This window comes from Rana temporaria, chromosome 2 (genome assembly GCF_905171775.1).
Source record: "Rana temporaria chromosome 2, aRanTem1.1, whole genome shotgun sequence".
NCBI classification, from domain to species: Eukaryota; Metazoa; Chordata; class Amphibia; order Anura; family Ranidae; genus Rana; species Rana temporaria.
The window spans coordinates 78,323,387-78,348,265 of record NC_053490.1 but is presented as its reverse complement, the minus strand read 5'-3'; the positions used below and the strand labels follow the sequence as shown (position 1 = coordinate 78,348,265).

Genomic DNA, 24,879 nt, shown 5'->3' with positions numbered 1-24,879 from the left:
GTCTATAGCTATTGTGGACCCTCCAAAAATTCGGGTGGGTGTTAAACATTTTGAAGTCGGTCCTGGTTCCGACTTAGCGTTTGGAGTACCTAGGGTTGATCCGGACTCCTCAGTGGCAAAGGTTTTTTCTTCCCCTGTTTTCTCTTTGTTTTGCATGGGAGTCCTGGGCCTGTTGGTACCCTCCTTTTGAGGCGGTACCTTATGCCCAGTTCCACACTCGTGTTTTCCAGTGGGAGATACTGTCCAAGTGGTACAAATCTCTTAGTTCTCTCTGAATTGGTAGCTGAGATCCCCGACTCTTCGGCCCAGGAAGTCGAAGAGTGGAGGCCGAGGGGATCCCAATGATTCTAATCGCTCCAGATTGGCCTCGGCGTCCTTGGTACGCGGATCTCGGGCGCCTGGTGGCGGATGTACTGGTGGCGGATGTACCCTGGCGGTTGCCAGGGCGGGAGGACCTTCTGTCTCAAGGTCCCATACTTCCTCCTGTGGTACAGTCTCTGGTTTGCACGACCTGGCTATTGGAAGCCAGGTTTTAAGAGACTGGGGTCTGTCCCACTCGGTCATATCACCCATGCTGAAAGCAAGGTAGTCTCCTTCCAGGAGGATTTACCATTGCACCTGGTAGGCCTGCGTCTCTTTGTGCGAAGATTTTACATGGTTGCTGTGAGTGCATCTTCTGATGCTTCTTTTGGCCACTAGGTTTTGCAGGCGGCTGTTTAATGTTGCACCTCCTCTGTTGAGGAGCTCTGCTTGTTTTGGGGTGAAGTTGAAATTGGTTTTACTGATACTGTTCCCACCCCTCGTTTTTGACACTGCTTGGGGACGTCCCACTTGTCAAGATTTAAGGAGCTGTGTCTGTCCATGGGCGATAAGAGAAAATAGGATTTTTTGTACTCACCGTAAAATACTTTTCTCTGACGTCCATGGACAGACACAGCTCCCACCCCTCCTTTTTAGGTTTGTACTGCTTGTTAAGAACTGAGGCTGCATACTGCAGGGAGGAGGGTTATGTCTGGAGGGACCGCCCTCTGGGCAGGGCTGTTCAACTCTGTTAAAGTAACATGTATTTAATTATCCAACATGTTTCTGCCTAGTCCTCTCCTGTGAACAGGAACATAACCCACTTGTCAAGATTTAAGGAGCTGTGTCCGTCCATGGACGTCAGAGAAAAGGATTTTACGGTGAGTACAAAAAATCCTTTTTTTACATTTCATGCCCATGTCCTTCATTGTGCCATGATTCCATTTTATTATGTACCCAAATCTTTGAGGTGACTTATTCCTGTGTTTGCGTGTTGGCATTGATTTTTTTGTACAATTACTCAATGTCGCTACTTCATATCCATCAATATCTATGCTTTAAATGATTGCACAGTGTAATTATAATGGATACTGTATTACACAAATTTCAGACTCAAATATGAATGCAACTTCACTTATTTGTGTCATGTTAAAAATCACGACAAACGGTTTAATTAAATTTAACTGAAAATGCATTTGCAGTGACCCAAAAGAAACGATTATACATGTGGTTCATACCTGTCACTAGAGTAACAAAGTATAATACACAATTTAAAAATAGCAATCTTTAGCCTCATCCATTGTTTAGCAGGGGCCCTGTAGTCCCTGCAAGATGTTCATGATAGAATGTGAATTGTCTATTTATTCCACACAGATCAATGATTATGTAGCCACTCCGTGCTTTATGACTTTCAAATTTCACTCCCAACAGCTCCTCCTAGCTCAGTAGAACACTGAGCAGTTTCTTATCATTGCAGCTGTCACTCCCCACTACTCCCTACTCCTCTACACTATGGCAGTAGACTATCCCTTGTCCAGTGCAGAGCTATGGGCTATGCATTGTACTAAATGATGTCAGACTAATTGCTACTGACAGGCCGTAAGGGAGAAAGCCTAGAGCCTTAGATGCAATGGCTTTGTTTTTTTTTTTTTTCTTGTTTTACCTTTTCCCTTAATGTTTTACTTGATTTTAACAGTAGCACAATTTCTGTCCTCCAGGAATGCATGGAAATCTGAGAAGCTAACTGTTGGCTGCCAGGTAGAAGAAATTCAGAGCTTCTCTTTCCCTCCTGGGGTCTCGGCACCCCCATAGGGAAACAAGTGAGCGTCCATTCATTGATCTTCCCTTCCTAGTAAGAACCCGGAGGCCCCATGGATTAGATTGATTCTGGGTTTGGTTGTCACTTTCCCCCGCCACAGACACCTGATGTCTCAAAGAGAACCCGTAACTGCACAATTGTATCACATAGGGAACTTTTGGTCTCCTCTGTCAGCCCCAAAAATTCCACTTGCCTGCTCGCATTTTTCGAGTGGAATTTAGTGCAGGGCGAGTGAGGAGCAGGGGAGGACCATGCTGACTGTTTCCTGGCTGAAGCGATCAGCCAGGAAACTGTCAGCAGAAAGACACAGAGTGGCAGTGCTGCCCTGGCGCTGCTTTGAGCTGAGGCTGCAGCGTTCTCCTCTTGCGTATCACACACAGTGGGCATCTCCTGCTGTGTGTCACAGAGCTGGGTCTGTGTTCGGCGGCGCAGTGTAACAAGGTTCCGTCCCCCTAGACCAGTATATTGATGGGCACAGCGAGGCTGCGTTCGCCAGGCACAGTGAGGCTGCACTGATGGGTACTGATCTGCTTGGTTAATATTGTTAAAGTTGTTGTTAATATTTATTTTTGGAACTTAATTCTGCTTAAAACATTTAAGGATAATTTACAAGGGCGTGTTTAGGGGCGGACATAGGCGTGGGACAGGGTAGGGGTTGGGTAGGCCAACTGGTGGCTAGTAACTCTTAAGGCCTGGCTAGTGGCTCAGGACTGGAAATGTTGAGCCCTGTCCTATGTGATATAAATAAACTTTTATTTTTTTTATGTAAAAAAGAAATAAAATTAATAGTTACACACAAGCATTTAAATGAGCCTTCCCCTACATACTTGCTCGTATGAACATAAACACATGTCACCTATGTATAAAAATGTAAATTGTGCTACACATTGTTTGGCAGCCCACACTAGAGTGAGAGCACGAATTCCAAGGCCATTCTTTTTTTATGTTGGCCATAATGACCTCTTGGGGCTGAATATTTAGGGTACCAAACTTTGCCGCAATTTAAGGTACTGAACTTTTGCGCGCAATTTTAAATAAAGCTTAACTTGCGAATCTATTTACTTAGCACAATTTTGTCTTTTTATGTTTTATGAAATGGTAGTATAGTGCATTTGTTTGAACTTTGGTTTATTTGTTACTGAAAATTTGTGCTTGATAAACCGTTTGTTCAAACATCCTATTTGTCTGAGATATGTGTGCAATAAAAAGCAAAAATTCCCCCGACAGTGGTTATTTGTTTTTTACAATTCCAGTTTTCGTAGCTATTTTTCAATTCTATTTTTCCTTGTTCAATATTTTTATTAAGTGGCATTAGCAGGTTACAATTCAAATTGTGGCATATAAACAGTATATAACCTGGCATACATGTTTATATTTTGTCTTCTACATTTGTATGCTTGCTTAGTTTTTGATTGAATATAAAGATTAATGCAATACATATACTGTATAAACCTGTTTTAACGTGGCTTTTGTTTATCGATGGGATAACAGGGTTGGGGATAGGGAAGGAGGTAGAAAGGTGGTTTAAGTACAGGAAAGGGTAGGCAGGGTGTGGGAAGGTATTCAGTGTAGTCGTCTAAAGCCTTGTACACATGGGCTGAATATCAGGTGGTATCGGCCTATTCAGTAGAAACCGGCTGACATTCGGCCCTTTGTGTACAGAAGCCGGCTTAACGTCTTGCTTCTGTGAAAGGGGCGGGGAAATCATGGTACTAATATTGGATAGTTAGTACAGTGTCTCTTCCTGAGATTTTCAGTTTTTTTGTTCTGTGAAAAAGGGTAGTGAGGTTATAATTTGTTCAGGTCTGGTGAAAGCTATGTATCTATCCAGGGTTACCATATCTTTGTATATTTATTTAGCGATTTTTATCCTGAAACATGGTCTCAATGTTCCAGTGAATCATAGCTTGAGTGTTTTTCTGTTTTTAGTTTCTATAAGGCAGACTCTCTAGATGTTTTCCAGTTTGTTTAGAAGCAGTACTGACTTGTAAGAGACGTTAAAATTGTGTGTTGGTGATACCAGAAGGGCATTTGTTGAAGTGCTTATTGTGAGGTCTGGGAGAATAGTGGTGCATCAGAGGTTAGATATGGAAAAAATGTCTGACCCAAATTTGCTGTTTTTCGGGCAAGTTCTTCGTATGTTTGAGTGCCATGATCCATGCAGCCCTGAAAGCTTAATGGGTATGTAGTTGGGAACAAATTTGGCTATACTGCTAGGGACTAAGTATAATTGGAAAAGTAGTCTGTAATTTTCTTTCGAAGGGTGCCAGATTTTGTGAGCAGGATTTTGTTGTGGACAGATTTCACATCCAATATTTGTTCTCATAGAAAATTGAGTACTGTCCGTGATGATAATTTTTTTATTTGCACCAACATACAATTTTTCAGGACAAGCTTTCGGGGTATGTCCCCTTCTTAACCACTTGCCGACCCGCGTATTGTAAATGTACGTCCTCTTTTTAAAGATGGATATCTCAGTAACGGCAGCAGCTGCTGCCACAACTGAGATATCCATCTTTTCAGTGGGCGGCCGTGTAAACGATAACGGCAGTCTCCGCGGGGGATTCGCCGCGAGATCGCCGTTATCGGTGGCGGGAGAGGGGCCCCCGCTCCCGCCGCTCTTCCACGCCCTCCGCCGCTTACCGGAGCCGTCGGTAGCGGCGGAGGAGATCGGATGTTGCAGCCTGAGCAGTGAGGGCAAGATGGCCCCCACCCGTCCTCATAGCTTTGCTGGGCGGAAGTGACGTCAAAACGTCAGTCCCGCCCAGCGTCTTAAAGAGACATTTTTTTTTTTTTGTCATTTGAAATAATGACAGTTTACATTTTTTTTTTCCTTGCATTGAAGTCTAAATATGAGATCTGAGGTCTTTTTGACCCCAGATCTCATATTTAAGAGGACCTGTCATGCTTTTTTCTATTACATGGGATGTTTACATTCCTTATAATAGGAATAAAAGTGATCAATTTTTTTTTATTTCAGTGTAAAAAGTAATAAAATAAATAAAAATAAATAAGAAAACAAAAAAAAATGTTTTAAAGCGCCCCGTCCCGACGAGCTCGCGCGCAGAAGCGAACGCATACGCGAGTAGCGCCCGCATATGAAAACGGTGTTCAAATCACACAAGTGAGGTATCGCCGCGATCGTTGGAGCGAGAGTAATAATTCTAGCCCTAGAGCTACTCTGTAGCTCAAAAAATGCAACCTATAGAATTTTTTAAACGTCGCCTATCGAGATTTTTAAGGGTAAAAGTTTGACGCCATGCCACGAGCGGGCGCAATTTTTAAGCGTGACATGTTGGGTATCATTTTACTCGGCGTAACATTATCTTTCACAATATATAAAAAAATTGGGCCAAATTTATTGTTGTCTTATTTTTTAATTCAAAAAAGTGAATTTTTCCCCAAAAAAGTGCGCTTGTAAGACCGCTGCACAAATACGGTGTGAAAAAAAGTATTGCAATAACCACTATTTTATTCTCTAGGGTGTTCGAAAAAAAAAAAAAATATATAATGTTTGGGGGTTTTAAGTAATTTTCTAGCAGAAAAAACTGTTTTAGTCTTGCAAACACCAAATCTGAAAAACACCTAAGGTCTTTAAGTGGATAAAGGTCCAAGCAGTACTGATTCACAAATTTGTTAGCAGAATGTTAAAACAAAACAAGAAGGAAAAAAAAAAAAATCTCAGAGGGAAAGAAAAACAAACACATACAAATCAATGGTAATAAAGACGGCAGCATTACCATTGATTTGTATGTATTTGTTTTTTTGTTTTTTTCCTTTCCCTCCTGAGATTTTTTTTTTGTTTTTTTTTTGTTTTAACATTCTTCTAAAAAAAATTGTGAATCAGTACTGCTTGAACCTTGAAGAAGGGGACATACCCCAAAAGCTTGCCCTGAAAAATTGTATGTTAATGCAAATAAAAAAAGTATCATGGACAGTACTCCATTTTCTCTGTCACAGTTGCACTAATACGGCTACAATCACATCTCCAAAGTGACACAGAGGTCAGTTATATGTTTATTGGTTTAAAAAGGAGGATGAGGCGAAAGTTTAGAAATCATCCCTAAATAGACCTTAGAGATGAGGCCTGCAGAGTCTTTGACGCACATGTGCTCAAAAAAGAAAGCTGGTCTAGAGAAGTTTGTGTAGAAATGTTTGATTTGTAAATATCTTAAAACTTCTGTATTTGGTAGCTTATGTTTTCTTGTGTAGGACTTGATCCCATTGGAGCCCGCTAGATGGTATAGCCTGGTCAAGTTGAATTTGATCCAGGCATCAAAGGATGTGGGGATACTTAGCCTGGATACAATGAGGAATTTTGTATGAATGGCAGCAATGGTGTGTGTGGTGAGAGAGCAGTACAGTGTAAGTACAGTGTATTGTTTAAAGTGGTATTAAACCCCAAAACAAACCTATTGCAGCTTAAAAATTATTCGATGTGATGGCTGTATTAGTTGTCTTCTTTAGGCCTTTTTTCCATTCTATTTTCATTTGGTGATGCTGCCAGTAAGTTTGTTTTTCAAAAGAACAAGCTCTCTTGCAGATGTATCAGTTACAGGAATGTGACAAACAATTTACCACTCTGAAAGCCGATCAGTACACATTTGCGCATTTACGGCAAATGAGAGGTATACCTGAGGGGGTATAGGGGACTGAAGTCTTTTGGGGTTGCAGAAGCAGAATAGTATATCTCCTGGAGGCCTTTAGGGCTACAAAGGATGTAAATGCCTTTTTCTTTATCGTACATCACGGGACACAGCGTCTAGTACTTACTAAGTGGGTTATATTAGGGCTCGACAAATCCAGGTCGCCACGGCGACTAAAAATAGCCTCCTGGCGACTTGGCTTGGAAGGTGGGCAAAAAAAAAGTCCCCAGCTCTTCCTTGTGTGAGCTGGTGCCATCTGGTGATGGCCGTTGGTATTACAAGTTAAAGGGTCACTAAAGGAATTTTTTCTTTTTTTTTTGCTGAAATGACTGTTTACAGGGTATAGAGACATAAAAGTTAACTGATTCCTTTTAAAAACGATTACAAATAGATAAAAAATCAATCATATAATGTGCCTGTAGGTTAGTTTCACTTTTAAACTGTTTTTATGTTCCTGTGAACTAGAGAGACACACAGAACAAAAACAAACAAATCCAGGGCAGTGTTTTGTTTTTAAAATGAATCTGATTGGTTCTGTTAAGTTTTAGACAGACAGCTTAGACCTACAGTGAAAAGCTCCCAGTACGATGGTTATAAGGAAAAAGACAACCAGGAAGTGTGGAGATCAGAGCAGAATTACAGCCACTTCAAAGCAAAAACTGCAGTAAGGTAAAGGAAGCTATTTAGCTAAAAAAAAAATACCTTTAGTGATCCTTTAAGCATTACAAGTTAAACAGCAATTCTAATATATAATTTTTCACTATTTTCACTGCCATCTTCTTCCCTCCTAATTAGAACCCTCAAACATTATATATATATTTTATCCTAACACCCTAGAGAATAAAATGGCGATCGTGGCAATACTTTCTGTCACGCCGTATTTGCGCAGCGGTCTTACAAGCGCACTTTTTTGGGAAAAAAAAGTACACTTTTTTTTAATTAAAAAAATAAGACAACAGTAAAGTTATCCCCATTTTTTTTAATATTATGAAAGATAATGTTACGCCGAGTAAATTCATACCCAACATGTCACGCTTCAAAATTGCGTCCGCTCGTGTAATGCCGACTTTTACCCTTTAAAATCTTCATAGGCGACGTTTAAAAAAATCTACAGGTTGCATGTTTTGAGTTACAGAGGAGGTCTAGGGCTAGAATTATTGCTCTCGCTCTACCAATCGCGGCGATACCTCACGTATGTGGTTTGAACACCATTTACATATGCGGGCGCTGCTCACGTATGTGTTCGCTTCTGCGCGCAAGCTCGTCGGGACGGGTGCGTTTTCTGGCTCCTAACTTTTTTTAGCTGGCTCCTAGATTCCAAGCAAATTTGTCAAACCCTGGGTTATATGTTCCACCTTCAGGAAGTTCCCTCCCTATATAACCCCTCCCATACTGGGAGCACCTCCGTTTTTTCACCAGTGTCTAAGGTGTTGGTCACGAGTGAACATGTGCTCTGAGGAGCTCCACTGGAGGGATCCATGCTGGATTTAAAAAACCTCCATAGAATCTGGATCTGTCCAAGGTGCTTCATAGCCAAAGTGGACGGTACCCGGGCCTCGGTACGAAGAACGAGGTTTAGCCTATAATGCCTCTCTGCAGAGGGCTAGATCCTGGGTTCCAGTACTTTGTGCCTTACCAAGGACCAAATGTTTTTTTGCTGCCAGGATGCTATGTAGGTCCAGGGGAGTGGTGAACCTGCCCATGGACCCCGATCCCTGAAGGTCCTAGACAATACCCACGGTGAAGGGTGAAGATTGGGTGTTCTGCTTTTGGAAAACCTTGCGGCGTGGAAGGTAAGGGGAAGTACCTGCGGGACTTGGTTCGACAGGAGGTCGTCCATAAGGGGCTATTGGGTGTTGCCTGTAATGCATGTGTGCCTAGGCAAAAGAAACCACTATGTCTGTTGAGACAGGATGGCTGTAGTACCCATAGATCTCCTCTTGAGGGGGCTGGTACCCCTAAGTCCTATGCAAAGGACTGTCTTCCATGAGTAGCTGCATGTCTTATCTGTTTTTCGCACTAAAGGCAGTAAAAAGACATGCCTGGTGTTCCGCTTACCATGCTTTCCAGGAACGGAAGCTCAAGGTTAGCTGGTCTATTGTGCGGCTCACTTCCTCTGCTTCAGGCTCTGCCACGATGGGGGGGGTCCCTCCACGATGGGGGGGGGGTCCCTCGTAGTCCGGGTCCACGGCGCTCCTTAGGGGAACCCTCTCCCCCATTCCCCTACGCGCGTGTGCGCGAGGGGGGGGCGCGCTTTGTAGGCGGGGGGACGATGTGGTTGCCGCTGGCGCACGTGCTCGCCGGCTCATGGTGCAGCCGCAGGGCGGCCCCTTCAAAAGGCCCAGACGTCAGAGTTTTTTGTAAAGCCAGGGGGACACAGTAGCTTGGGGCACATAAGCACCTCGTGTGGATTGGATACAGATTCATCTAAGACACCTACTCAGCATCTAGCTGCCAGATTAGCAGGCATTATTTGCTAGACTAAGTTCAGCTGTTGATGCACCAGGGCTAAGTTCCTCTGCTTTTGGCTTAGGACTTTTGTCTCCCCGAAAAAGAGGGTTCAGGGGTAGGAATATAAAGGGTATCGCCACCTGAATCTGGTGGCCCTTTATCATGCTTGCATGATACTATCCTCCCCTGTAGAGACTTAAGACAGCCCACACAATGAGCTATCAGCCCTGTCAGACGTTGCAGCCTCCCCCAACATTGCAGTCACTCTGCATATGTTTTGTTGCATTGCATTTATGGGTCTATAAAAGGTCAACTGCTATATTCGCAGCATCCTCACAAGCAGAAAACAGGGTGTGCCCCTTTCCCTGCTCTAAATCCTCAAACAAGGGGATTGAAAGACCTGAGGATGAAGGTTCACTGTCAGAAGGCAGGTAACAGGTGCAGCTTAATGAGGAGAAGCTATCAGAAGCCCCACAAGCTCTGGTTGCAGCTGCAGTCTTTTCAGAGATTCAAGCTGCATATAAACTTCCCTCAGCCTAGACGGCCAGAGCCCCTGTCTCCATAAGGTCCTCATCCTGGTGTTGGCTTCAGGCTAACCAAATGCACAACTGGGGAATGCACAGTTGCTGGTGCACATGGCTAACGTCGCAGGTTTGCGGAGACGCACATCTGCAGAGCATAACTGCCTCTTTACCAGTCCGCATGTTTGCATGAAATACATGAGTTTGGAATGTTCAAAATGCATGTGGGGTAAAAACAAGTAACAGAGCATGTTTTATTGTTGATCACATAAAGATATATGTTTTTGTTTGTATGATTTACATGGTCACATAAGGATGATTAATCACATCAAAGTGCCTAAAATCACATAAAGATGCTTCAGTGCATAAGGATGCTGGATCATACATGGTTACCTGATCACCTGAGTCCTTGATTACCCAAGGATATTTGGTCACACAGAGAGGCTTGTTTCCACAGGAAGGCCTAAGATCGCATAAAGCTGCTGGAGTGCATAAAGGTGCGGGATCACACATGGTTACCTGATAACCCGAGTCCTTGATTACCCAAGGATATTTGGTCACACAGAGAGGCTTGTTTCCACAGAAATGCCTAAGATCGCATAAAAATGCTGGAGTGCATAAAGATGCGGGATCACACATGGTTGCCTGATCAACCGAGTCCCTGATTACCCAGGGATACTGGATCACATAGAGATGCTTTTTTCGCAGAGATGCCTAAAATCGCATTAAAATGCTTAATTGCATAAAAATGCTGGATCGCACAGGGGTGCTCGATCATACAAGAGTCCTTTGTCACACAAGGGTACTTATCCGCACAGGAGTGCTTAAGATGCATAAGATGTTTGATTGCATGAAGAATGCTGAATCGCATAAGGATGCATGTTTGCCTAGATTTTGCATGGTTGCTTTATGAGGCATGATAATTAGGTTTCCTTAATTATACAGGATTCCGTGGGCTTACATAGGAATACGTGTCTGCAGGGGTACATGTTGCACAATGCTGCATAACCCGTTCAGAGCGCATACTTGCTTGCAAGATGCTTGTTCATAGCTCACATGCTATATTTATATGCCTTTTTTATGTTTTTGCAGAAAAAAATATTTGTATGAATTCATGCTTCCATGATCACACGCTTCCATGATCACACGCTTCCATAGAGGCATGTGGCTTTAAAGCTTGCCACATGCACATATGGGGAGCCATTTGCACTGCAAGGTTGTCTGCAATTCGCAGGGGAACAGCACTGTCTCCAGTTGGTGGTCTTGCCCCTTGGGTTAATAGGGTGCTAGGGCCCGCCTCTAGCAGGTCTAAAGGCCCAGGGTATAGCAGAAATGGCATACCGAGGCAAATTCCTGCTGGCGGATCAGTCAGTAGCATGGTTGAGCCTAGGGGAGTCCAGCATGGTTAAGTATCTGGAACCCCTGGGTTAGGATCCCAGTCTAGAGGGACATTCTTTCATTGACAAGAAGCTTGGAATGTTTGGGACACAGCCCAAAGAGGAGAGTTTTTGGCCTCAGACAAGATCATCGCTATGAGAAAGCTGGTCTATGTGTTCACGGCAAGGAACAGTTCCTTGCGTTTTTACCTTTTGCTTAAGGTGTTAGGGAATATGCCGACTTCATTCAAGACAGTTCTCTATGCTCCGTTTTTTTCAAGGCTGTTATAAACATTATTTTGTCGGCCTGGAACGAGTGGATCCTAACCTAGCATTATCCAGAGAGTCTGGTCCCAGGAATATGCTGAAATTTCAGTTGATGGTTCTAAACTAAAGGATTGGCAGAAGGGAAGATCCTTCATACCCGTTACCTGGGAGGTGGCGGCTGCGAGGGCTGACCTTTAGGGATAGAGGCCAGGCCTTGAAGAGACCACGGCCCAGGGGAGGTGGTCAAGCTCCAAGTGAGCCTTATCCATCAGCTTTCTAGAGCTACGGATGGAGCATCTGGCTTAAGGGCCTGAACGTTTAGATTACAGGGTTGTTCTGTCAGAATACAATCCGACAATGCCTCTCTAGTGGTTTACTTTGTTTACCAAGGAGGAGCTTGTGCCTGGCCTATTGACAATCGTCATTTCATGGAATGTAGAATTGGCAGGCGATTCGCTGGAGCCGTCAACAATTGTGTCCGGGAGATTGACCTCTACACCCCGACTTTTCTGGAAGCCCCATTGTTCCTGGTGTGAAACCAAGGGGTGGCATCCTTGGTAGTATGTCATAGGTAAAATTCTTGCCTCCCTGCTTTGGAAAGGAGATGGAGCTAGCCTTAAGTTCCATCAGGGATCCGATCTCGGCATTGTCAATATTTTCAAAGGTCGCTTGTGTCACACTCTTGATCCGGGCCGTTATACAAGGGGTGCCGTGTATAAGTCCACCAGTTAGGTCGCCCGTGGGCTCGGAGGATTGGATCTAGTTTTGCCGGCTTACAGGGTCAGCACCTTGGGCTGATGCGCCATATTCCCTTCATCCTTCTAAAGAGGGAATTGGTGTTCTTGGTTGCGGTTGCCTCCGCAAGAGAGTATTGGCAACTTTCTTTGTATAGAGCCATACTTAAAGGGTCACTAAAGGAAAAAAATGTTTTTGCTGAAATGACTGTTTACAGGGTATAGAGACATAAAAGTTAACTGATTCCTTTTAAAAATGATTAAAAATTGAATTTAATCGATCATATAATGTGCCTCTAGTTTCACGTTGGGTTTTAAAGGTACATACATGAAGTTCCGGGTGAGAAGTGAGTCGGGAAGACTCGCAGAACAAAAACAACAAATCCAGGGCAGTGTTTTGTTTTTAAAATGAATCTGATTGGTTCTGAGGAGTTTTAGACACACAGTAATGACAGCTTAGACCACCGTGAAAATCTCCCAGTACGATGGTTATAAGGAAACAGGCAACCAGGAAGTGTGGAGATCACAGCAGAATTACAGCTACTTCAAAGCAAAAACGAACAATGAGGACATGAAACCAGTACTGCAGTAAGGTAAAGGAAGCTATTTAGCTAAAAAAAAAAAATTCCTTTAGTGACCCTTTAATTATTTTTACAAGAAGGGTGATGTTAAATCCTCACTCAACCTTATTTACTAGAAGGATCTAGTGTTCATTTGAATCAAGATATTCTTGCCTTCCTTTTTTCCAAACCTTGGTCCGTGGAAGGAAAGGTTATTGCTTTTCTTTCAATAGAGATGAAAGCAGTTTAAAATCTATCTGTAGGCTTCAGCTATAGAAACCTAACATTTTGTTTTGCTGCCAGAAGACCCTAGATGTGGGCAGGCAGTGTTCAGATCAGCTATTAAAATGGGTACACGCTTTCTCGTTAGAGTAAGAGAGGTCAAGACCTATCTGAAGCGGCTGATCGGATACGGAAAACTGATGTTGTTGCGCTACCAGGAGGCCCCATGAAAGGGCAGGCCGCGTCTAAATCAACTATTGTCAAATGTTGATTCATGAGGTTATTATTCAGGCTTGTGGTTAAAGAGAGGGCTTCCCCCTGTTTGTTTTGCGGTGCACCCTACCAGGATAGTAAGCACTTCATGCGGGGTGCATTACCAAGCCTTTTTGACTCCGATTTGCCAGGCTGCAACTTGGTCGTTTGTGCTTACGTTCACTAATCCCTAATCGGGTGAACGTAAGACGGCAGGAGGATGCAACCTTTTGGAAGCAGTATGCTGCAGGCAGCATTAGAGGTCCTCATGTCGGATGGCGGTCTGCGTTGTTGGTGTCTCCCTCCCCTCAGTAAGCATTGCTCTGGGACATCCCACTTAGTAAGTACTAGACTCTGTGTCCCGTGATGTACGATAAAGAAAATAGGATTTTTTATAACAGCTTACCTGTAAAATCCTTTTCTTGGAGTACATCACGGGACACAGAGTTCCCGCCCCTCTTGTTTGGGGATATTGGGACACTTATTGCTGTGCTACAAAAACTGAGGTGCTCCCAGTATGGAAGGGGTTATATAGGGAGGGAACTTCCTGTTCTAATTGATTACACCAGTGTCCAGCACCTGAAGGTGGAACATATAACCCACTTAGTAAGTACTAGACTCTGTGTCCCGTGATGTACTCCAAGAAAAGGATTTTACAGGTAAGCTGTTATAAAAATCCTATTATTCTCTTATTGGGTGACTTGTGAAGCAACATTTACCCAGCAGCATATGGTCACACTGAGTTCTCTTAATTAGCTTAATTGTATGGATTTATTTTTGTGAAGCTTGTAATTCATAGTTTATTAGCACAGTGAAAGGTGTGGGGTGATAAACTTCAGTTTTACTAGACTAAGGAGGTAGATAGTGAGAGCCTCCTCTGCTTAGATGTGGCAAGAGTCAGATGGAGTTTGGAAATGTATGTCCCTTAATGTGGATATGTGGATAAGAAGTAGTAAGCATCAATGCTACACACCATAGGAATAAAAGACCAGAGCGATCTCTTTCAGGAGTGTCTGATAACCCTAGGGTGTTGTGATATTTTCAATGTTTCGGTTGATGTAGATATATATCCTTAAAGTGGTTCTAAAGTAACCCCCCCATACTAACTCAAGCCTGATCTTGATAAAGCAATGTGCATGAGAATAGGAGGATCGGGCTGCTCTGTGCAAAACCATTGCACAGAGCAGGTGAGAGCCCATTCACACAGGGGCAACACGGCTTCCAGCACGACTTTGGGAGGCAACTTGGACACGACTTGAGTAGGAATCATCAGGCAACTTACAAGGCAACTTCAAGTTGCCTCCAGGACAGTACAAGGCAACTTCAAGTCGCAGGAGGCTTTCCAATGGCCAATCGAACAACAATCAGCTCTGTAGGAGGGAGGGAGGGGTTTGCCTGAGAAATGTATGTTCTCTTCCTGTATTGTTGCTTCAGTTAAGACAGTGATGCGACTTCCATTGAAATCAATGGGTACAAGTTGCCTACAAGTCACCTAGAAGTCGGATTGAAGTAGTACAGGAACCTTTTTTGAAGTCGGAGCGACTGCAGTAGTGTGCTTTAAGACGGCTCCATTCACTTACATTGATTTTCTCATGCAGGGCGACTTGAAGTCAGATCCCAAGTCGTCCCTGTGTGAATGGGCTCCAAGTATAACATGTTTTTTGTTTATAATGTTACCTTTTAGTATTCAATGATATTTATTGAAAAGATTTAAAAGATGTATACAACAGTACAAAAGCGTTTCAACATCTTCAATAGCGTTAGCAATCGCAATCGGAGACCCATACATGAATTTACTCGGCATAACATTATCTTTCATAATATTAAAAAAAATGGGGATAACTTTACTGTTGTCTTATTTTTTTAATTAAAAAAAAGTGTACTTTTTTTCCCAAAAAAATTCGCTTGTAAGACCGCTGCGCAAATACAGCGTGACAAAGTATTGCAACGATCGCCATTTTATTCTCTAGGGTGTTAGGATAAAAAATATATATCATGTTTGGGGGTTCTAATTAGAGGGAAGAAGATGGCAGTGAAAAATGACATTAGAATTGCTGTTTAACTTGTAATGCTTAACTTGTAATACCAACGGCCACCACCAGATGGCGCCAGCTCACATCTGGTGGTAAAACCTTGTAATACCAACGGCTCACCACCAGATGGCTCCAGCTCACAAAACCCCCAATTTTTTTTTTTTTTGCTCACCTTCCAAGCCAAGTCGCCAGGACACTATTTCTAGTCGCCATGGCGACCGGGATTTGTCGAGCCCTGGTATAGGGTCTTGTCAAGCGATGAGGAAACAGTCTTTGTGTTGGTCCTGCTGTTTCCAATTCCCAGAGGATGAGGTATAGGTTATTTCAGTTTCTTGGAGGGGGGGTTGCAGGTCTTTTGGAGTGTAGAGCAACCGGGAAGACCCAGCCATATTTAATCTGATGTTGGACTAGGGTTTAATAGCCTTTTATTTCACAATTGTGAGGGGTGCTGGATCAGCAAAGATTTGGTAGTTGTTGCCCTGGACTGAGAGCACTTCCCTTTCTCACCTTTTGTTGAAGTGGCTCTTTAGTACGGTAGAAATGGAGCTTATCGATGATATCTCTTGGGGGGGGGGGGGGGGGGGCATGTATTTGGTAGCATACTAAGGCTTGGTGTACACTGTTAATTTTGAGACTGTTGATTCAGCACCTCCTGAAATAATGCAATGATGGTTGATTGCAGGTCTAGGACATTTTTAGGTATGCCCCTGATTCATAGGTTAGACCAGGGGTCTCCAAACTACGGCCCGCGGGCCACATCCGGCCCGCCAGGCCATTTATTCCGGCCCGCAGCGTGAATCCTTAGTTCCCCTGTTAGTTGTGAAACCTGCGCTGCATATTCGCCCCAGGCAATATGCAGCGCAGGTCCCGCAATCCCTCCCGGCGTCTCACTGTGTGTGTTGGCTGCTGGCTGGGACCACGGCATCCCAGCAGCCAATGAGGTGTTTAGGGCAGACCTGTTGCCGCCTCCCTGCTCCCGCCTCCCGCCTCGGTAACCAGTAACGAGTGTGTAATACCAGCGGGGCGGGAGTCGGGAGATGCAGCAGGTCTGCAGTGCACAGCCAGTGATGGAGAGTGGAGACGCGCTGGACACATGCAAGGAGGGGGGCTGATACACTTGTGTGGGGGTGGGTTGAATGGCGCTGATGGGGCACAAACATCTGGGGGCTGATGACTCTGATGGGGACACACGTGGAGGGGGTTTTTCATACTGATGGGGACACAAATTTTGGGGGACTGATGACTCTGCTGGGGACACACGTGGAGGGGGGGTTTTAGACTGATGGGGGCACAAATGTTGGGGGGCTGACTCTGATGGGGACACAAATGTGGGGGGGGCTGATGACTCTGATGGGGACATACATGTGGGGGGGGGGGGGGGCTGATGACTGATGGGGACATAAATGGGGGGGGGGGGGGGGCTGATGACTGATGGGACATAAATATGGGGGGGGGGGGTGATGACTCAGATGGGGACATAAATGTGGGGGGGGGGGTGATGACTCTGATGGGGACACAAATATCTGTGGGGTTTGATGGGGACACAAATGTGGGGGTGCTGGTGGCTCTTATGGGGACACAAACATGTGAGGAGGGGGGCTGATGGCTCTAATGGTGACACAAATATGCAGGCGGGGGTGGGCTGTGATGGGGACACAAATGTGCAGGGAGACTCGGATAAATGATGGGGGGGCTCTAATGGGGACACCAATTTTTGGGGATAGCCTGATGAGTGATGGGGACACAGATGAATGGGGAGACTGATGGGGACACAGATGAATGGGGAGACTGATGGGGACACAGATGAATGGGGAGACTGATGGGGAAACAGATGAATGCGGAGACTGATGGGGACATAGATGAATGGGGACACAGATGGATGGGGACACAGATGATGGGGACACAGATGAATGGGGACACAGATGAATGGGGACACAGATGAATGGGGACACAGATGAATGGGAAGACTGATGGGGACACAGATGAATGGGGACACAGATGAATGGGGACACAGATGATGGGGACACAGATGATGGGGACACAGATGAATGCGGAGACTGATGGGGACACAGATGAATGGGGACACAGATGAATGGGAAGACTGATGGGGACACAGATGAATGGGGAAACTGATGGGGACACAGGTGGATGGGGACACAGATGAATGGGGACACAGATGAATGGAAAGGCTGATGGGGACACAGATGAATGGGGACACAGGTGGATGGGGACACAGATGAATGGGGACACAGATGGATGGGGAAACTGATGGATGGGGACACAGATGGATGGGGAAACTGATGGATGGGGACACAGATGGATGGGGAAAATGATGGGGACACAGATGAATGGGGAGACTGATGGGGACACAGATGAATGGGGAGACTGATGGATGGGGAGACTGATGGGGACACAGATGAATGGGGAGACTGATGGGGACACAGATAAATGGGAGACTGATGGGGACACAGATGAATGGGAGACTGATGGGGACACAGATGAATGGGGAGACTGATGGATGGGGAGACTGATGGGGACACAGATGAATGGGGAGACTGATGGGGACACAGATGATGGTGACACAGTTGGATGGGGAGACTGATGGGGACACAGATGAATGGGGACACAGATGAATGGGGACACTGATGGGGACACAGTTGGGTGGGGAGACTGATGGGGACACAGATGAATGGGGAGACTGATGGGGACACAGATGATGGTGACACAGTTGGATGGGGAGACTGATGGGGACACAGATGAATGGGGACACAGATGGGGACACAGATGAATGGAGAGACTGATGGGGACACAGATGATGGTGACACAGTTGGATGGGGAGACTGATGGGGACACAGATGAATGGGGACACAGATGAATGGGGACACTGATGGGGACACAGTTGGGTGGGGAGACTGATGGGGACACAGATGAATGGGGAGACTGATGGGGACACAGATGATGGTGACACAGTTGGATGGGGAGACTGATGGGGACACAGATGAATGGGGACACAGATGGATGGGGAGACTGATGGGGACACAGATGATGGTGACACAGTTGGATGGGGAGACTGATGGGGACACAGATGAATGGGGACACAGATGAATGGAGAGACTGATGGGGACACAGATGAATGGGAAGACTGATGGGGACACAGATTATGGTGACACAGTTGGATGGGGAGACTGATGGGGACACAGATGATGGTGACACAGTTGGATGGGGAGACTGATGGGGACACAGATGAATGGGGACACAGATGGGGACACAGATGAATGGAGAGACTGATGGGGACACAGATGAATGGTAAGACTGATGGGGACACAGATTATGGTGACACAGTTGGATGGGGAGACTGATGGGGACACAGATGAATGGGGACACAGATGGGGACACAGATGAATGGAGAGACTGATGGGGACACAGATGGATGGGGAGACTGATGGGGACACAGATTATGGTGACACAGTTGGATGGGGAGACTGATGGGGACACAGATGAATGGAGAGACTGATGGGGACACAGATGAATGGGAAGACTGATGGGGACACAGATTATGGTGACACAGTTGGATGGGGAGACTGATGGGGACACAGATGAATGGAGAGACTGATGGGGACACAGATGAATGGGAAGACTGATGGGGACACAGATGATGGTGACACAGTTGGATGGGGAGACTGATGGGGACACAGATGAATGGGGACACAGATGGGGACACAGATGAATGGAGAGACTGATGGGGACACAGATGGATGGGGAGACTGATGGGGACACAGATGATGGTGACACAGTTGGATGGGGAGACTGATGGGGACACAGATGAATGGGGACACAGATGGGGACACAGATGAATGGAGAGACTGATGGGGACACAGATGGATGGGGACACAGATGATGGTGACACAGATGAATGGAGAGACTGATGGGGACACAGATGGATGGGGAGACTGATGGGGACACAGATGATGGTGACACAGTTGGATGGGGAGACTGATGGGGACACAGATGAATGGGGACACAGATGGGGACACAGATGAATGGAGAGACTGATGGGGACACAGATGGATGGGGACACAGATGATGGTGACACAGATGAATGGAGAGACTGATGGGGACACAGATGGATGGGGAGACTGATGGTGACACAGATGATGGTGACACGGATGTAAAGCCTCATGCACGCTGGAAGTTTAGCCCCGCTGCATGATGCTCCAGCGTTTAGGTGCCAGCAAAGAATAGAGGAGCACCATTCAATCTTGCTGTCAGCAGTAAGTCAAATTCTATTCTATTCTTCTTCTACTGTGGATTTATTTATAAATTATGTTTCCGGCCCGCGAATATGTGTAAAATATAGAATGTGGCCCTCGAAGTAAAAAGTTTGGAGACCCCTGGGTTAGACCAACAAAAGTGCTTTTCTGCCTCCTCGAGGCAAGTTATGAAGAGCATGTTCTCTTTGCACGGAGAGTCAATGTCTTGCTCATACCTATGGACTGTTGCTGCAAGGTTGTCTACCCAGGATTCTAAATTGACTGTTCCTTGGCCTAGCTCATGGATTTCCCTGGAGAGTCTTTCTGTGATGTGAATGGAAGTAGCATGCAGTATTTTTTTGTAGCGTGGTTTCATATTGTTTTCAACAGGTCTCATTGGAATGAGTCTGTTTCTGTGAAGGGCAAAGTACTGCATAGGTTGAGGTCTTTTTTTCCTCTCCAGTGCTGTGAGTATTAGCAGTTAGGCATCGTGTGAGTAAAGGGGTAGCTGCCAATATGCATCATGTTTGGTGGAAGCTACAGATCTTGGGTGGGTAGTGTGGTGACTGTGCTGCGATTTAGAGCTGTCAGGGCCTCTCCCTGGGGGTGTGGAGCTCTAACAGGGCATGTCCGCCATGATGAGTTCTCCTCATTTCATTTTTGAGTCATTATTTGGACTCGCAGTAAGGCAAACTATTTAGAATGGATGCAGTCTTGCAACTAGCAATCGCAAGCTAGGAATCAATGAAAGAAGAGCCATTACTGGGGCAGCACTGAACCTGTCAGGAGCAGAAAAGTCTTTATTTTTTTTAATTTTTTCGCAGCTCCAGCAGTAGATACAAAGCTGAGGTTGATAATGTGAAAGTGAGTGCACACCCCAATTTCCCCTGCCAACATACTGTGTGCGCTTAAGTTTAGTTGGACCTGGGGGCTTCTGTATTTTCAGGACAGTTTTGTGCCGCTTTAACAAGCTCCTCTCCATTCCGTTGCATAGGCAAGCAACAGCTATACCTTCAGTTCACATATTATGCTGGGATCCCCGCCATCTGCTTTTCCTGCTAGTGCCTAGGATGAGGGAAAAAGCTGCAAGGCTCCTTCTAACCAGCTCTTGGTGCTGCTCTCTGCTAGTAGAGAATCTGAAGCCCGGTGTGCATCACTTGTTGGGACGCTAAGGTGCCACAGCTATCTGGAAGGATCCTTGCAGAGGAGACAGAGCCCCCCCCCCCCCATTAGCATGTTCCTATGAGTTTGCCCTAAATTCTGTAGGCAGCAGGATTTGAGGACAGTGCACTCCTTCTAGAGGAAATTCATTATTAATTACATAACGTTTGAGATTTTGTTAAAATCATATAAATTATTTTCGAAAAATATGTAATATGGGTGGAAAAGAGATTTAGATATTGGAACCAATATATATTCTGTCTATTAGTTCCTGTTGGTCCTGATATTGGCCCCACCACAATTTTCAAACATTGTATTGTGCAGTGGCTTTAATTCATTTTTTTCTTCTTGTTTCAGTCGGAAACCAACAGTAAAGCAATATTTTCTAAAGTCATGGTCATTACACGTAAGTAAGCAGTGGTTTGTTTTATGTGAAATAGGGAATTAAAGTATATGGCTAACCAAATTGATATTCCTGTGTTTGCTCTTAAAGGCTCTCATGAAGCCCCATGCACACAAGGCCTCAACTTTTCTTAATCATACATTACATGGAGTACTTCATATTGTATTTATGACTACTTGGGTAATGCTGTAACCTTCAGGTGTCCTAAAGTGATGTGCGTACAAATGTATGTCTAAAGTTCTGTTTTTTGTGGGCTTTAGTCCACTGTTATGGCCAACTCTGAACACCCCTGCTGAGGTAGGGATCAGTTGTCTATGACCAGAAGGCAAAGAAGGGACTGTGCCTGGACTCAGCATTCAAAAGCAGAGAGGGCCAGTATTGTTGCCAATTGATGCTAGATTCTGCAGGCAGAAATCTCCAGGGTACAAAGCATCTGGTGACCTTGCCGCAGGGTGCTATACAGATCCTGTGGGGTACACCTGCCATGAGGGTTGAAGATGGTCTTCTGGCCTAGCAACGTGGACTGATGAGGGCCCCTGTAGTGGCGCATATGTGGAAGTCTTTCCATAAGATTTTCTCTGTGCATTTGGGGCCATACTGTATTGGTGGTTTTCAAAAGGGGCAGCCTGGAATTGCAGGTGTGTGTGAAGATGTCATTGCATATGTCTGTGCCATGTGCATTTTATTGGTTCTCGTGGCACAGTAACATGTACAATTGGAGGCTTCAGGGTATTACAGGGCAACCACAGCTCCAGCAGCTCAGCTATACTTGAGCACACCCCAGAAGCCTAAAGTGCATCATGAGGTATGAGGCATTGAAGGAACATCCTTAGGATGAGGAAGAAGAAGAATAAGCTGTTCTGGATCCGGGAATCTCTGTAGGCAAGTCCTGCTAGGAGGAATTTCAAGGTTCGGGACTGTCTCAGACACAGAAGACCACAACGTGCTTCCTGTGGCTTAAAGCTATCTCTTCTGGAGTCCTCTCTTCTTTTTTTTTTTTTTTTTTTATTATCACTTGAGTTGGGGGTCCTGGTGGCCACAAAACATATTTTCCTGTGCACCCTCACGTGCAGGAAGTAGTGTGTGCTGATTGGGCACACCCGGAGAGGGGGTTTTCACCACTGAAGTGCTTCGCTCAGCAGTACGTCATGGAATAGAAATTGTGCAAGAAATTGGGTTCTCTGGTGGTTGACGTGGACATTTCCTACTTGATTTGGACAGCTCTGTTTTTCTCTCTGTATGTTTAGTTGTAGTTTTCGCTTTTAGCGAGTTTATATTTTCTTTGTTTGTAAAGTTATAGATTACCAAGATTTTTCACGGTTTTTGTTTCTCAGGAAATTTACCAGACCCTGGTAAGGGCCAAGACTTTCTCAAAAAATTTACCCAAGTGTTGGAGGAAGATGAGAAGATTAGAGGGCAGCTGGAGAAACTTGTCAGTCCGACCTGTTCATGCAAGCAGGCAGAAGTGTGTGTGGTAAGTGAATACATTTATTAAAAACGGTTTTCCATTATTATTTATTTTTTTATATCTAAAACCGATAAAGCCTGAATTTGTCCAGTATGCCATGGTTTCTGTTTTTCTAGGTCTGCTTGAGTTCTTTTTCATGGACATTCGCATAGTCAAACATACATTGACATACTAGTTTTAAAGTTTTTAATACTATAGCTCTTGGGTTGTCTGAAAGAAGTTCTAATTGCTGCATGGTTGTGTGGAATAATTGTAGCATGAGCCCAGCTCACTGTTTGACTGTCCTTTACATCTGGTATCGGCATAATAGCAAATGTCCAGGAAAAATATGTTCTAGTCAATGACTCTTATAATAGACTTATAATAGAATTTGACATTAATGTACAGTGGGTATTGGTAGCACCATAGCTTTCCCTTGGTTCTTGTGAGCTATAATGCTTTAACAATGTGTCTTAATCGTAAATTACAAGAGCGTCAATTCTTAGACTATTGGGTAATGCTCTGGCTCCAGGTGATTGGACACTGGCAAATAGCAAGGCTTGACACTGCTGAGCATAACCCAGCATTACCCCAGTTTTTTGCAAGTGATCGCAGGTGATGGACCTGTCCCTCTGCTGAAAGAATCTTTTTCAGTTTTCAATGGAAAATCTCCTCCTGTGCTTTTACGTACCCACTCCACCAGATCAGTGGGGGTTTCCTGGGCGTTCTGGCACTAGCCCTCCGTATCTCCGCTTTGTAGGGCCACGTCCTAGTCCCCTGTTCTTGCCTTTTCAAAGGACGTCCAGTCTTTTTTGCAGATGCAGCTTTTGGCCACATGGGTTCTTCCAGCGACACTCTAAAGTTGAATCTGTTAAATCTTGTTGTTGGGCCTGTTGGCACGGTTTTGTTGGCCTAGTTGTTGCCCAGCCCTCTCATTCTTTGCCCGAGGATGTCCCAGGGTCTATGAATACTCAGCCCATATCCTAGACTTTTATGTAAATTCCATATCTTGGAGTGCATGACAGGACAAAAGCCACCCTCCCATCTATTCCTTGATGAGTTTGCATTGGTCCCAGGGGAAGTATCCTCAAAAGCTTTGCCAGTGTCCAGTCACCTGAAGATATGAGCCTATAATCCAGGGTCTATGAATATTTCGAATTTTAGAAGCAAGTCAAAATTCCTTCTATTAACAGAAAACCGATTTGTTTTATTTTTTTCTTCAAAAAGCGTGATATTACAAAGAAGCTGGGCAATCCTAAGCAGCCAACAAACCCTTTTCTGGAGATGATGAAATTCCTGCTTGAGCGGATAGCACCTGTGCACATTGATGCAGAATCCATAAGGTAAGATCTGTTCGTTTTTTTTTTTTTTCCCTTAATGCTTATTATAATATAATTTTATTTTTGTTAGAAAATAAGTAAGGGACAACATTGAGGCTTCATTCCAACAAACGTTTTTACAGCCACTTTTATGAGAGTTTTTTGCAGGTTAAAAACGTCTCTCCACGTTTTTGAGCTGTAAATGGCTGAGCCGTTTTTCAGCTGTTAAAAAACAAACAAAAAAACAGTGCGTTCTGAAGCTCCAGAGTTAGAGCTGTAAAGATGTCAGACACCGGCAAAGGGTGTTAAACGCGATTTAACGAGGCTTAACGCTGTGTTAAGCCTCGTCCGGCATTTCTTTCTCTATTCAAAATCAGTGGTTCCCTATGGGAGCCTATTGATTTGAATAGAGGTTGCTTCAGAAGTCCGATCAAGATGATCCGACTTGCAGGGCGACTCGTGTGTGGAGAATCTCGAAGAGGAACCCCGCTAGAATTAAAAAAATTGCGTGAGGTTCCCCCCATGATGATACCAGACCCTTCGGTCTGGTATGGATCTTAAGGGGAATCCCCCCCCCACACACACACACACAAAAAAAAAAGCGTAGGTGTTGCCCAAGGATCCATACCAGACCCTTATCCGAGCACGCAGCAGGTCAGGAAAGGGGGCGAGCCCCCCCCCCCCTTAGACCATACCAGGCCACATGCCCTCAACATGGGTGGGTTGGTGTTTTTGGGGCAGGGGGGGCACTGCGCCACCACCCCAAAGCACCTTGTCCCCAGGTTGAGGGCAAGAGCCTCTTCCCGACAACCCTGGCCATTGGTTGTCGGGGTCTACGGGCGGGGGGCTTATCGGAATCTGGGAGCCTTCTTTCATGAGGGGGCCCCCAGATTCCATTAAGCCCCCCGCCCGTAGAAAATGTCAATAAAATCAACACTACACAGGTTTCTAAAGTAGTTTATTAGGCAGCTCCGGGGTCTTCTTCCGACTTTGGGGGTCTTCTCCCGCTCTTCGGTGCCTTCTCTGCGCTCTCCAATTCTCCTCTCGCTCTCCGGTGCTTTCTGCCAGGCTCCGCTATCTTCTTCCAGCTCTTTTACTAGCGGCGGCTTGGTCATCCC

At 45.1% G+C, this 24,879-nt stretch overlaps 1 protein-coding gene across 2 annotated transcripts in view; it reads left to right on the top strand.

Moving 5' to 3' along the window:
- PDS5B (PDS5 cohesin associated factor B) overlaps positions 1-24,879 on the top strand; it is a 166,383-nt gene that overhangs the window by 94,580 nt on the left and 46,924 nt on the right. For both annotated transcript variants that reach the window (XM_040340427.1, XM_040340426.1), the window contains exons 15-17: positions 20,950-20,998; positions 22,330-22,469; positions 23,670-23,785. In XM_040340427.1, coding sequence (XP_040196361.1) covers positions 20,950-20,998; positions 22,330-22,469; positions 23,670-23,785 — 305 coding nt within the window. The remainder of the gene's footprint in view (positions 1-20,949; positions 20,999-22,329; positions 22,470-23,669; positions 23,786-24,879) is intronic.